The sequence below is a fragment of the Geotrypetes seraphini genome, chromosome 4, assembly GCF_902459505.1.
Source record: "Geotrypetes seraphini chromosome 4, aGeoSer1.1, whole genome shotgun sequence".
NCBI lineage: Eukaryota > Metazoa > Chordata > Amphibia > Gymnophiona > Dermophiidae > Geotrypetes > Geotrypetes seraphini.
In genome coordinates this window covers 145,861,981-145,877,144 of record NC_047087.1, presented here as the reverse complement: position 1 = coordinate 145,877,144, position 15,164 = coordinate 145,861,981, and the positions used below count along the sequence as shown (strand labels likewise).

Sequence of the window (15,164 nt, the reverse complement as noted above, 5' to 3'; positions counted from 1 at the left end):
CCAGGGAAGAGACAGAGACAGAAAGAAAGGAGGGCAGGGAGAGAGATCGAAAACATAAAGTAAGAAAGAAAGAAACGCCTAAGTGACCTATTGTGCTAAAAGTCTACACATCTATTCTAGCACCCGTTAATGTAACGGGCTTAAACACTAGTAATTAGATATTTGCCCTCTTTCAAATGGTTTAGAGCAGCAACATAGTAACATAGTAACATAGTAGATGACGGCAGATAAAGACCCGAATGGTCCATCCAGTCTGCCCAACCTGATTCAATTTAAATTATTATTATTTTTTTTTTCTTCTTAGCTATTTCTGGGCGAGAATCCAAAGCTTTACCCGGTACTGTGCTTGGGTTCCAACTGCCGAAATCTCTGTTAAGACTTACTCCAGCCCATCTACACCCTCCCAGCCATTGAAGTCCTCCCCTGCCCATCCTCCTCCAAACGGCCATGCACAGACACAGACCGTACAAGTCTGCCCAGTAACTGGCCTAGTTCAATCTTTAATATTATTTTCTGATTCTAAATCTTCTGTGTTCATCCCACGCTTCTTTGAACTCAGTCACAGTTTTACTCTCCACCACCTCTCTCGGGAGCGCATTCCAGGCATCCACCACCCTCTCCGTAAAGTAGAATTTCCTAACATTGCCTAACATTCCTAACATTGCAGCGTCTCTCAAACTTTTTTAACTCCGGCACACTAAACGGAGCAAATGTTTTTTGTGGCACATTAAATGCAGCAAATGTTTTTCATGGCTGGAAAAAATTTCTGGGGAGAACACTGTTACCGTTAGTTTTCAAGGTCCAATCACGTCAAAGAATGATGCTTATCTGGGCAGTTGTATAATAAAAAGAATGGATAAAATAACATGAGAAGTGAAATTGTCATGAATCAGAGGGATACCCTGTAGGTCCTAAAAGCAGGCTTGTGGATTAGATATAAACTATGAAGGCAGTGGCGTACCTAGCATATATGACACCCGAGGCCCATTGTTTTTTGACACCCCCCATCTGTATGAAAAACATGATTTTTAGGAATAATCCATACATCACACAAGAGTGTACCTAGGAAAAGTCTGCATCTTACATATTGCAGTGAGCAGTACATCAATACACCCATTGCAAAACTAAACAAGCCAGACTAGTACAGATCAATCCTACACAGTCAATCCTAACTGAAAACCATGTCTTTCAAATACACAGAACACAGAAAACACCTTCGCCTAGTATGGAATATGTCATCACAAGCTAACCTCTCTCCCTTTTACAAAACTGTAATGTGGTTTATCCCAGGACAAGCAGGCAGGTATTCTCACTAGTGGGTGATGTCATCCGACAGAGCCCCGATACGGACATCTTGCAAGCATGTCTTGCTTGAAGAAACTCAGAAGTTTCGAGATGCCCGCACCGCGCATGCGCCAGTGCCTTCCCGCCCGATGCTCCGGGCGTGTCTCCTCAGTTCTTTTTCTTCCGCGGAGCTGAGAAGTCTATCTTCAATTTGCGCCCATTGAATCTCTTTTTTTGCCTTCTTTTCTGCCGTGGGTTGAGTTCTTTTGGCTCTCCTGTGCATTTATTTCTTTCTTTGATTTCTTTAAAAAAAAAAAAAAAAATTTTTCCTTCCGATACTGGGTCGGCCGCGAGGCTGGGGCCCCGCGCCTTCGACTTGCGGCGGAGCTTTTCCGGCCTATGTCCCGGCCGATCACCGGTTTTAAAAAGTGTAGCAAGTGCCAGCGCGCGATTTCGCTCACGGACCCTCATCGACGCTGCTTACAGTGTCTGGGACCGGATCACTTCCCGAAATCGTGCCGGCCTTGCTCCACTCTGACGGCGAGAGCGTTTAAGCGCCGCTGTCTGCTGTGGGAGTCCATGTTCAAGATGGAAGCTTCATCGGATCCTGCAGCTTCGACATCGACAGGTGCTTCGACTCCTTCTGCGAAGCCCTCTGCCTCTCCGGCTGCTTCGGGCCTCCTGAAACCGGCGTCGTTCACACCGGTTTCGGCCCCGGCTTCGGCGCCGGAGCCTTCATCTGTCTCCTCGGAGCAGGTATCGACCCCGACAGTTCCTCCGGTGGTGCTCAAGGTGCCGAAGACTGGCAAGCAGCACCCAAAGAGCGCGGAGACCGTGCGGAAGGGCCCCCTTTTGGTGCGGATCCCTCCATATCGGCTTCGTTGCGGTCCATCCTTGAGGCTCAGTTCGTGGAGCTCATGCAGACCATGGGGCCTCGGCTGATTGCCACCATCCAGGGTGACCTCCTAGCTTCGGCTTCGAGGGGCGGACCGCCCCCTCCTCCTCCTCCTCGCCGCACGACCTCGTTGCTCGGCGAGGAGGAGCGGCGAGCGGTGTCCGGGTCCTCGAGGAGATCCTCTGTTAGCGCTGTACCTCCTTTGGAACCAATTTCCTCGAGGAGGGCCTCCCTTAGTGATATGCCTCCCTTGGAGCCCATCCCCTCGAGGAAAGCCTCGTTTAGTGACCTGCCTCCCTTGGAACCGATTACCCCGCCCCATGACTCAGTGTGGCGTCCACCTTCGGGGCCACCCAGTCCTGGGCATGGCAGGAAGCAGGACGAGTTCTTCCGAACCCCCTATCAAACCTGGGCAGCGTCGGGGGAGCCTCCGACTCTGCCGCATCTGCGATCGACGGCATCGAGTCCAATCTGCTCTTTGGAGGCATCTGACCCAGTTTCTCACAGACGGGCTCGATCCCCTTCCAGGCATCGGGAGGGGCATCGATCCAGACATTCTTCGAAGCATTCCTCGCGACACTCGACCGTCTCGCCTGAGAAGAAATTGCCTCGGTTGGGGTATGCTCCTTCGACTGGGTCTCCTCCTCCGGGCCCGGAGTTCGAGGACCCCGAAGTTTTCTACTCGCCCTGTTGCTCGCAGGCCTCTCTGGAGCCTGAAGCTTCTTCTTCTTCTAGTCTGTCTCGAAGACCGGCGACGGCAGACCAACTGTCCTTTTCATCGTTCCTCAGGCAGATGGCGGATGACATGGACATTACTCTCAATGCTGGGTCTCGATATTCCAAAGAGTACCTCGATACCATGCACTTGCCTCGTCCTCCGGCAGAGTCCTTGCGGCTTCCCCTGCACAAGCTCCTCGACCAGACCTTCATGCGATGCTTCGAGTCTCCTTACTCTATCCCTGCGGTCCCTGGCAAATTGGATGCGCGGTACCGCACGGTGCATCATAAGGGCTTCGAGGGTCCTCAGCTTTCTCACCAGACCTCCTGGTCGAATCCTCGCTCAAGCGGTCTCATCCTGGCCAGGTCTATGCTTCAGTGCCTCCGGGCCGCGAGGGCAGAATCATGGATAAGTTTGGTCGACGCATCTATCAGAATTCGATGATGGCATCTCGAGTCCTGAATTACAATTTCCACTTTGCAGCCTACTTGGAATTTTTTCAACCTGTGCTTCGGAATTTCACACCATACATCGAATCCCAGGCTAGGTTTGAGTTTGAGGAAGTGGTTGCTTCGCTGTCCCAACTTCGGCTTCAGTTAATGCAATCTGTCTATGATGCGTTCGAGCTCTCCGCCCGAGCGGCGGCCTGCTCGGTGGTGATGCGCCGGTTGGCCTGGTTGTGGACCATTGATATGGACCCGAATCTTCAGGACCGCCTGGTGAACGTCCCGTGTGCTGGGGCGGACCTTTTTGATGAATCCATCGAGACTGTCACGAAGAAGTTGTCTGACCACGAAAAGTCCTTCCAATCTATCCTTCGGCCGAAGCCTCAGCAGTCTCGACCTTCTCGTCCGCCGTTGATTTATGAGAGGCGTTATCAGCCGAGGCAAACTCCTCCTGCGAGGCAACCGGCGACGCGTCAGCCTCCCCAGAAGGGTAAGCCTAAGGCTCAGTCGCCTGCTGTCCCTAAGACCACTCAGCCTTTTTGACTGTCTCGTCGAGGGCATAACCAGCCTCGTCGAGGGCATAACCAGCCTCGTTCTGCCTCCCCCTGTTTTTCCCATCGGAGGGCGCCTCCATCATTTTTATCATCGCTGGGAGGCCATAACAACCGACCTCTGGGTCCTTACTATCATCAAGGAAGGATACTCTCTTCATTTCCATCGGGTCCCTCCGGACCACCCTCCAAGAGAGTATCCTTCCAACTTGACTCAGACTGCCCTTCTTCTCCAGGAAGCTCAGGCTTTGCTCCAGCTTCGTGCCGTGGAGCTGGTCCCGACGGACCAACTGAACCAGGGGTTTTACTCCCGGTACTTCCTTGTTCCGAAGAAGACGGGCGACCTGCGACCCATTTTGGACCTCAGGGCCCTCAACAAATTCCTAGTCAGAGAGAGGTTTTGCATGCTGACACTTGCTTCTCTCTACCCTCTCCTCGAGCAGAACGACTGGTTATGCTCTCTGGATCTCAAGGAGGCCTACACTCACATTCCCATTCATCCGGCCTCCCGCAAGTTCCTCAGATTTCGGGTGGGACATCTACATCTGCAGTATCGGGTGCTTCCGTTCGGCCTGTCCTCGTCTCCCAGAGTCTTCACGAAGTGTCTGGTGGTGGTGGCCGCTGCACTCCGGAACAAGGGTCTTCAGGTATTTCCATACCTCGACGACTAGCTCATCAAGGCCTCGTTGGCTCCAAAGGTCATTTCGGCGACCTTGACAATGATCTGCTTCCTGCAGAGCCTGGGCTTCGAGATCAATTTTCCCAAATCTCATCTGCAACCTACCCAGTCCCTTCCCTTCCTCGGGGCGGTACTGGACACCATTCAGCTTCGAGCATTTCTTCCTCCTCAGCGCATGGATGCTCTTCTTCGTCTCTGCCAGTCTGTATCTTCTCGCCAGTCCATCTCAGCGAGATACATGATGGTCCTCCTGGGCCACATGGCCTCTACAGTTCATGTGACACCCTTTGCCAGGCTCCATCTCAGAATTCCTCAGTGGACCCTAGCTTCTCAATGGACTCAGGTGTCAGACCCGTTGACTCGACACATCATAGTCACTCCTGCTCTTCGGCAGTCTCTACATTGGTGGATGACCTCTTCGAATCTATCCAGAGGTTTGCTGTTTCACAAGCCTCCTCATCAGAAGGTTCTCACAACCGATTCCTCGACCTATGCCTGGGGGGCTCATCTGGATGGGCTTCGCACTCAGGGATTCTGGACCAGTGCGGACCGCCTCCATCAGATCAATCTTCTGGAGCTCAGAGCCATCTTCTATGCTCTTCAAGCTTTTCAACATCTGCTTCACGACATGGTGGTCCTCATCCGTACAGACAACCAGGTCGCCATGTATTATGTGAACAAGCAGGGGGGCACGGGATCGGCCTCCCTCTGCCAGGAAGCTCTCAGAGTCTGGGATTGGGCAGTTCGCCACAATGTCTTCCTCAAGGCTGTCTACATTCAGGGAAAGGACAATGTCTTGGCAGACAACTTAAGTCGTTTCCTCCAGCCTCACGAATGGACTCTCCATTTCAACCCCCTTCATCAGATATTTGCACATTGGGGGACGCCTCACATAGACCTCTTTGCGGCTCCCCACAACTTCAAGCTGCCTCAGTTTTGCTCCAGGATCTACACTCCTCATCGACTTGAGGCAGATGCATTTCTGCTGGATTGGGGGAATCGATTTCTGTATGCGTTTCCTCCATTTCCTCTCATTCAGAAGACTCTGGTCAAGTTGAAATCAGACCACGCCACCATGATTCTAATAGCTCCTCGGTGGCCCAGGCAACCTTGGTTCTCCCTTCTACTTCAACTCAGCAGCAGGGAGCCATTCCTTCTTCCAGTGTTTCCTTCACTGCTTACTCAGCATCAGGGATCTCTACTTCATCCCAATCTGCAGTCTCTCCACCTGACAGCTTGGTTCCTCTCAACATAACTCCCCACCAGTTTTCCCAGGCGGTGAGGGATGTCTTGGAGGCTTCCAGGAAGCCTGCTACTCGTCAATGCTACTCCCAGAAATGAACTAGATTTTCTTCATGGTGTGTTTCCAATTCTAAGGAGCCTCAGCGAGCCTCCCTATCCTCTGTGTTGGATTATCTTCTACACCTGTCTCAGTCCGGTCTCAAGTCGACATCTATACGAGTCCACCTGAGTGCTATTGCGGCTTTCCATCAGCCTCTACAAGGGAAACCTCTCTCTTCTCATCCTGTGGTTTCCAGATTTATGAAAGGACTTTTTCATGTCAATCCTCCTCTCAAACCGCCTCCAGTGGTTTGAAATCTCAATGTTGTCCTTTCTCAGCTTATGAAACCTCCTTTTGAGCCTCTGAGCAAGGCTCCACTAAAGTTTCTCACTTGGAAAGTGGTTTTTCTGGTGGCCCTCACATCTGCTCGAAGGGTCAGTGAGCTTCAGGCCTTGGTGGCGGACCCACCTTTCACTGTTTTCCATCATGACAAGGTGGTCCTCCGCACTCATCCGAAATTCCTTCCTAAGGTGGTCTCTGAATTTCATCTTAACCAATCCATCGTGCTTCCAGTGTTTTTTCCAAAGCCTAATTCTCATCCTGGAGAATCAGCTCTGCACACTCTGGACTGTAAACGTGCTTTGGCTTTCTACTTGGATCGCACCAAACCATACAGAACTGCTCCTCAACTTTTCGTCTCCTTTGATCCAAACAAGTTGGGAAGCCCTGTATCGAAGCGCACCATCTCCAACTGGATGGCGGCTTGTATCTCTTTCTGCTATGCCCAGGCTGGATTACCCCTTCCCTGTAAGGTCACAACCCATAAGGTCAGAGCAATGGCAGCCTCTGTAGCCTTCCTCAGATCGACACCGATTGAGGAGATTTGTAAGGCTGTCACTTGGTTCTCGGTTCATACATTCACCTCTCATTATTGTCTGGATACTTTCTCCAGACGGGATGGGCAGTTTGGCCAAACTGTGTTACAAAATTTGTTCTCCTAAGTTGCCAACTCTCCCTCCATCCCATTGAGGTTAGCTTGGAGGTCACCCACTAGTGAGAATACCTGCCTGCTTGTCCTGGGATAAAGCAATGTTACTTACCGTAACAGTTGTTATCCAGGGACAGCAGGCAGCTATTCTCACGTCCCACCCACCTCCCCTGGGTTGGCTTCTCTGCTAGCTACCTGAACTGAGGAGACACGCCCGGAGCTTCGGGCGGGAAGGCACTGGCGCATGCGCAGTGCGGGCATCTCGAAACTTCTGAGTTTCTTCAAGCAAGACATGCTTGCAAGATGTCCGTATCGGGGCTCTGTCGGATGACATCACCCACTAGTGAGAATAGCTGCCTGCTGTCCCTGGATAACAACTGTTACGGTAAGTAACATTGCTTTTTAGCCATGGTGGTAACAGCTCAGACTCTCATAGAATTCTAAGCAATTACCACCATGGCTGGTGCTAAAATAGCGCTCTACAGTTTTGTAAAAGGGGGGATAAAATAGAAAAACGTAGACAAAGGTTAAATTGAACCACCAAGAAGCTGGACTCTTGGTGCAACACCAATGCAACACCAATGCAACACCACAGAAACAGCGATGCATCTCCCCTAAAGCAAAAAAATAAATAGAATTTTTTTTCTAAATTGTCTTCTCTGGTTTCTGCTTTCCTCATAATCTTGTCACTCTCTTCCTTTCATCCACTGTCTACCCTCTCTCTGCCCCTTCTATATGGCATCTTCTCTCCTTGTATTCCCCTTCCATCTCTCCCTTCACCCCTATTATTCTGACATCCATCTTCTTCCCTTCCCTCCTTCAATGGTCTGGCATCTCTCTCCTCTTCTTCCCTTCCCTCTCCCACATCCCCATGGTCTGCCATTTCACTCTCTCCTCTCCCTTCCCCCCACTTCCATCAGCATCTGCCCCCTTTCTTTCCCTCCAACCCAATTCCATCCAGTATCCTTACCCCTTATGTCTCTCTCTCCTTTCCCTGCACACCAATTCCATCAACATCTGCCCCCTTCCTCTCCCTCCACCACCCTTCCATACCACCCTGACCTCCATTTTCTCCCTCCACCACCCTTCTATACTCCTCTCTCCCTCCAAACCAGTAAGGTCCCATGATGACTGCTTCTGTTGCTTCTGCCTCTGGAAGATGGAGGGAGTGGGCCGGCAGACACAGGGAGTTGCAGCAAGGTTCCGCAATGACTGCAGCTGCCGGTCCACCCCTTCCGACGTCACGTCTTCTGGAGGCATGGCAGCAAATGCAGTCATCGCGGGACCTTCCTGCACTTCAGTGCGGCTGCCGACTCTGCTTCCTCCATTGAGTTGTCCCAGTCGGTGAGGGATGTTCTGGAGGCTTCTCGGAAAGCTTCTAATAGGCAGTGTTATGCCCAGAAGTGGACTAGATTCGTCACGTGGTGTGGTTCGAATCGGGTGGAACCTTTGTTTGCTTCTTTACCTTCGGTCTTGGATTATTTCTGCATTTGTCTCGGTCTGGCCTCAAGACGAATTCGGTTCGTGTACATCTTAGTGCGATTGCCACCTTCCATCGGCAGCTGGATGGGAAGTCGCATTCTGTCCACCCCTTGGTTTCTCGTTTTATGAGGGGTCTCTTGAATGTCCATCCTCCTCTCAAGCCTCCCCCTGTGGCTTGGGATATCAATGTGGTTCTTGCTCAATTGATGAAACCTCCTTTTGAGCCCATGGACAAAGCTCATCTGAAGTTCCTTACTTGGAAGGTGATCTTCCTGCTTGCTCTCACCTCTGCTCGCAGGGTTAGTGAGCTGCAGGCTTTGGTTGCGGACTCTCCTTTTACTGTTTTTCATCATGACAAGGTGGTCTTCCGCACTCATCCCAAGTTCTTGCCTAAGGTGGTGTCAGATTTTCACCTTAATCAGTCTTATCGTTCTTCCGGTGTTTTTTCCTAAACCCAATTTCATCCTGGTGAAGTGGCGCTTCATACTCTTGACTGTAAGAGGGCGTTGACATTCTATCTCCAACGCATCCAGTCTCATTGGAAGGTTCCTCAATAATTTTTGTCTTTTGATCCTAATCGGTTGGGGTGTCCTGTTTCCAAGCGCACCTTGTCCAACTGGTTGGCTGCTTGTATTTCCTTCTGCTACGCTCAGGCTGGTCTCTCGCTGCATGTCGGGTCACGGGACATAAAGTCCGAGCAATGGCGGCTTCTGTCGCTTTCCTCAGGTCCACGCCAATTGAGGAGATCTGCGAGGCTGCCACTTGGTCTTCGGTTCATACCTTCACCTCACACTACTGTCTGGATACTTTGTCCAGGAGCGACGGCCGGTTTGGCCAGTTGGTTTTGCGTAATCTGTTTTCCTAAATTGCCAACTTCCCTCCGTCCCTTTTTTGGTTAGCTTGGAGGTCACCCACATGTAGAGAATATGCTGCCTGCTTGTCCTGGAATAAAGCACAGTTACTTACCGTAACAGGTGTTATCCAGGGACAGCAGGCAGATATTTTCGCAACTCTCCCACCTCCCCGGGGTTGGCTTCTTTGCTAGCTATCTTAACTGAAGACCACAAGAAGGGGATGCGCCCTCTAGTGGAGCAGGAAGGCACACACATGCGTGGTGCAGCACCAGCAAACTTGAAATCTTCAATCAAGTTTGCTTGAAAAGCTGTCCGCGTCGGGGCTCCATGGATGATGTCACCCACATGTCGAGAATATCTGCCTGCTGTCCCTGGATAACACCTGTTACGGTCTTAGCCAGACCCTAGAACAGGGGTGTCAAACTCAATCACATAAGAGGCCAAAATCTGAAAAAAAAAGACTAAGTTGAGGGCCAAATTTTTTAAAACATACTTAGGGGTCCTTTTAATAAGGTACGCTAACCGATTTAGCTTGCACTAAATGCGCACCTTAATAAAAGGACCCCTTAGTCTTAGTAGAATTATAGGGTTACAAACTCTCCAACCCCACGCCAGCTCTGTGATGCAAACAAAATAAATAAAAAAGACAAAGCTGTGCTGTTTCTGAAACACCAGTATCAGGATTGTTAACTGAGCTCATAATTATTCACTTATTTTGGGGTAAATTATAAAAAAAACTTGTGCTTAACTAATGGTGGGATCACATGAAATATGTCAAGCTTATTTAATATGATACCTGTAACGCTTTTATATTGAATATTTATATATAATTTTTTTTTATTTTTGCCTGACTAAATTATAACTTCCTAAGAATACCACCCCCAAATTATCTTTCCTCAGCTGCAAGTCTGCTTGGGACCTGACTCTGCAGGTTCACGCTGCATCATCTGTAGGTTCTCGCAGCCTACAGAGGATCACTGGTTGACAGTAGCGATCCTAGCAGGCTGCCGTAGCCTCAGCTGCACATTCCCTCTTGTGCGGTCCCGTACGACAGAGTAGGGGTGGGACCACACCAGAGGGAATGTGCAGCTGAGGCTACAGCAGTCTGCTAGGATTGCCATTGCCGACTAGTGATCCTCTGCAGAATGCGTGAACCTACAGATGATGCGGCATGAATCTACAAATGATGCGGCGCTTGTACCGCCGGGCCAGCTTTAAGGGAAATTGGAAATTGTCTGGCGGGCCAAATTTCAGTACCCCCACGGGCAAGATTTGGCCCGCGGGCCAGAGTTTGACATGTCTGCCCTAGAACAAGGCTCACAGTTTTTATGCAAATAGGTAGCTGGCTTACTTCAGCCAAACATCATGCCTAGTAGTTGGCGTCAAAGCCTGTGGTTAGAATCCTTCTTTTCTCCCCAGGACTCTCTCTTTACTCTTGCCCTGCTTCTTATCTCTCCTGGCAGCTGCTTCCTGGACGCTTCCCCTCTTGTCTCTCTCTCTTCCGGGGAAGAGCCACACCTCTTAATGTAGCTCTGACCCTGTGAGGGAGTATCCAGCAGGGGGATTTGTAAAGTTCTTTAGACTCCCTCACAATTCACTTAAGTATGGTTCATATTTCTCTGAGGTTTCTCTTGTGTTTCACATTGCTCCTTTTTTTTCTCATCCATGCAACTAAATTATCAGTAATTATTTCTGCATGAGTTTTTTTCTTTAGTTGCTTTTGTAGGAACAAAATGTTAGATATGTGCCTCCTGACTCCATACAAACTATGTAATGTTCCTCTTTCACCATACCTGGATACATTTTGCCATTCTCTTCTGCCTTTAACATGACCCTGGTATCATCATGAAAACCATCAAATAAAATGCAACTGGTGCCATTTTGCTGCTGTTCTTCCTCAAACTGCACATCCAAGTTTTTCATGATTCTTGCCTGAGCCCTCTTCACCTTATGATCACTCACCAAAAGCAGTGTCCAAGTGAGTGATGGATGAGTCCTGTAGCAATCTTGGCTGTCTCTCTTAGTTCACTATGGTGCCTTAAAAACCAGCAACAGCTATGTTTTTTAATATTCTCAGTATTATATTTTGGCCGCCTCTTAGCTTTCTGTAGAACAACAGGAGCTCCCTCCATTGGTTTTTCAACCACACCATCTGAATCTCCCTGTTCCACTTCAAGCACAGATCAATCCATCATCTCTTGCTCTTTTGCTGTTCTTTTTTCACTCTTCATTCTCCGCTTTTTTTCATCATCCTTCCTTTTTGCCTGCCTTTTCTGTTGTAGTTCTTGTCTTCTGTTTTCAGGGCAGTCAACTGGTCCAATCTGAAGAGGTCCAACACTACTGACTTTCTCTTTGACCTTTTACAAAAGCTAACTGCAGTCTCAAAGCATATGTATTCCACTGATACAGGCAGAATTGTATCCCACATCAGTATAACTCTTTCTTACTTGCAGGTAAATTTGTGAATTAGTGTGTTGAGCTGCTCCATAGATCTTTATCCTCCATGTTTTGCTGTGCCACTGAAACTTTGCTGACTTTTTCCCACATGAATTTTAACTTTGCTTTAATCCTAATGTAATGTGGCTGCTTTTAACAGGAAGTTGAAAGTGGGGGTAGTAGGCTATAACAAACAGCAAATACCAAAGAATCCTAAAATGAGGCTCACCTATTACAAAAGCCTCCCCAAAACAAGGCTTTTGTCTTAATCTCTACAATTTCTTACTTGCAAACAAATATTTAAATAACCATCAGGGAAAGAAAAGCCTCAGATTTTGTATGGGAGTCATACAGAGAAATGTCCTCCAAACTCTCTGTCTTAGTCACCGGCATAAAAACCTTCCCTCTATTGCTATATTTCAAGGCATTTGAGCGTTTAACATTTCATGTTAATGGCCATGGGGATCATTTGATTATTTATCGTTCTTTGATTACTTATTTCCCTGAAGCAGCGATGATGGTGGCTGAGAAAATTCGGGATCTCTTTGAGTATTGAGAGTAACTTGTATATGAGATTGATATGCCTGAGAAGCTTTGTATTGCAATCCTGTATGCCTGAAATACTCTGAACTTCAAGTATATGTGGGATTTGTGGTTTGCTTGTAATATCAAAGTAGTCACTAGAAGAATAAAAAATATACGAGTTCTTTAATAGACCTTAAATTAAATGTGTGATGCCCACAAACCTGATGAGAAATCGGGACGTACTACAGAAGGTAAAGTTATAATCAAGTTGTTTTTTCTATTTGGACTCTTTTTGGACACTGTTTGATTACTTTGTATGAATACGTTTTCCAATTTTGAGCACAGGAAAAGGTTTTATGCTGGTGACTGAGACAGGAGGTTGGAGGAGTATGACTCCCGTACAAAATCTAAGGCTTTGCTTTCCCTCTGTTTTGGGTACCTGGTGGTTATTTAATTACAGTGGAAACTTGGTTTACAAGCATAATTCGTTCCAGAAGCATGCTCGTAAACCAAAGTACTCGTATATCAAAGTACTCGTATATCATAGGAACTAAGGGAAACTCGCTTGATACGTTCCCACCCCCCAAGGCCAGCGGCGCTGCTCCATCTTAAACCCCCCCCCCCCGAGACCACCAGCACTGCTCCACATCCCCCCCCCCCCCAAGATCCGGTATCCCCCCGGTCGTGTTGCGCCCCCCTGCCACGATCTGACATTCCCCACGCACCCACCCAAACACATTGGCTTACCCCCATCTGGCACCAGTACCAACGCACAGGACATGCCGGTGCCCGAAAATCTGCTGTCTTCCTTTTGCTGGGCGTTGAGCATCTGCGCATGCTCAAGGCTTTCTATTCTCACTCTCTCCAAGACTCTCAGAATCTCCAAGAATCTCGGAGAGAGTGAGATTAGAAGGCCTTGAGCATGCGCAGATGTTCAAGGCCCAGCAAAAGGAAGACAGCAGATCTTCGGGCACCGGCACATCCTGTGCGTTGGTGCTGGTGCTGGTGCCAGATGAGGGTATGCCAATGTGTTTGGGTGGGTGGGGGATGCCAGATCACTGGTGGAGGGGGGGGGGGCCCTCAAATCGAGTCAAGCTCAGTTTCTGAGGTGCCAATTTTGCGAATGTTTTGCTTGTCTTGCAAAACACTCGCAAACTGGTGCACTCGTAAACCGAGGTTTGACTGTATTTGTAAGTAAGAAATTTTAAAGAGATTAAGAAATAAGCCTTGTGTTTTGGGGCTTTTGTAGTAGGTGAGTCTTATTTTGGGGTTCTTTGGTATTTGTTGTGTAACAAGGCCCCACTGTATTTTGTATTTGCTTTATACTACTGAGAAAGTTATCCAGTCATTACTTAATTCATCAGTGTTGTAATTTCATCTGTCTTGATCACTGATGTCTCTCAAATATTACCCATATCTAATGAGATCCATGACAGTTAGTAGTTCAGCTGCAGGTATTTAGTTCTCTGCCTGATCCCACCAAAAGATATAAATGAGTCCAAACCTTAAGTATTAGAATATTGCCATGATGCTATGTTGAAAACCTGTGAATGAGAAAATGAAACTGTGTTAGTGTCAAAATGGGTAAATAAGATAAATTGGCAAAATGCAATGCAAACGCATAAAAACTATTATGAGAGCGCTTAAACATATTTCAGTAATTTGTATAATTTCCTAGAAATGCCAGGTAAGTAAATAACATATTATCATATATACTGAAATATAAACTGAGATTTTTGGGCCAAAAAATTGGCCCAAAAATGGAGGTCTCGGTTTATATTTGGGCCAGTGCCCCCGCCTCCCCCCTCACGGACTTGTCACAGGCTTCTGCTGGGCCACCAGCCTCTGCACCCTGTCCATTGTATGTTCTCTCTGCTGATATCTTGCATGCTGCGCTTTCCCTTTGACTCATGCACCTGGAATCTCTGGTGATCAAAAGGTGTAGCAGGCAGGAGCGAGCCTTCTGTGCTCCTGCCCTGCTGCTAAACTGGTCACTGCAAGTTCTGGCTTCAGCTGTACTGAGCAGGAACGCGCTTTGGCACTGCTGCTCAGCGCTGAGCGGCTTCTTGAATGGCTGTGGCGAGTCTTGTGAGAATTCACGGAAGCCATTCAGCACCATGCAGTAGCACCATAGCGTGCTCCTGGTCAGTACAGCTGAAGCCAGAACTCACAGCAGTGACCGGTTTAGCAGCGGGGTAGGAACGCAGAAAGCTTGCTCCTGTCTGCTACACCTCTGGACCACTAGGGATTCTAGATATGCGGCAGAGAGGAGGTACAATGTATAAGGCAAGGAGGGGAGACAGGGTGCAGAGCCTGGGAGGGAGGGGGGAGACAGGGTGGAGAGCCTGACAGGGAGGGGGCTGGGTGCAGTGCCTGGCAGGGGAGAGAGGGCAGGGACACTGGGTGGAGATCCTGGCAGGGCATTTGAATATTAAACTGTCCGACATATATTTTAGTCAACCTCTTTTCCTCCTTTTTCGGGAGAAAAATGAGGGTCTCGACTAATTTTCAGATCGACTTATATTCGAGTATATATGGTACACAAAATTTAAAGCTAGTTGTTGATTTTTCATATGAAATGTTAAATTGACATCTCCAAAATTGACATGCTCTTCTATGCTAATACAGCTAAACTTTTTTTTTCTTGTCTTATAATATAGATTTGTATATATAATGAGAAGATTGTGAATGGGAATCTGCAACCAAATCTAATAGATCTTTGTGTTTCTGTAGCTGAAAAACTCAATGATAAGGTATAGTCAACAACACTAGTAAAAATATGGGGAATGTCAGAACATAATGGTGTACAAGAGAATTATTGTATCTTGCAGTATATGATACACTTTGAACTTTTTAGTAGATATAGTCTGAACGCTTGTGAGTGCATTAGCTTTGCATTATAACATTGCATGAAGCATCTGTACTAATGTGTTTCTTTTAGAGGAAAATTCTACTAATTCACCTAGCAGCTGAGAACTTGAATACTTCTCTATGCATCTAAATGAGTCCAGGTGCAGGAATAAT

General features: G+C 48.1%; 1 protein-coding gene across 7 annotated transcripts in view; it reads left to right on the top strand.

Moving 5' to 3' along the window:
- Positions 1-15,164, top strand: part of NUP93 (nucleoporin 93) — a 757,735-nt gene that overhangs the window by 255,060 nt on the left and 487,511 nt on the right. For all 7 annotated transcript variants that reach the window (XM_033940752.1, XM_033940756.1, XM_033940750.1 and 4 more), the window contains one exon: positions 14,801-14,893. In XM_033940752.1, coding sequence (XP_033796643.1) covers positions 14,801-14,893 — 93 coding nt within the window. The remainder of the gene's footprint in view (positions 1-14,800; positions 14,894-15,164) is intronic.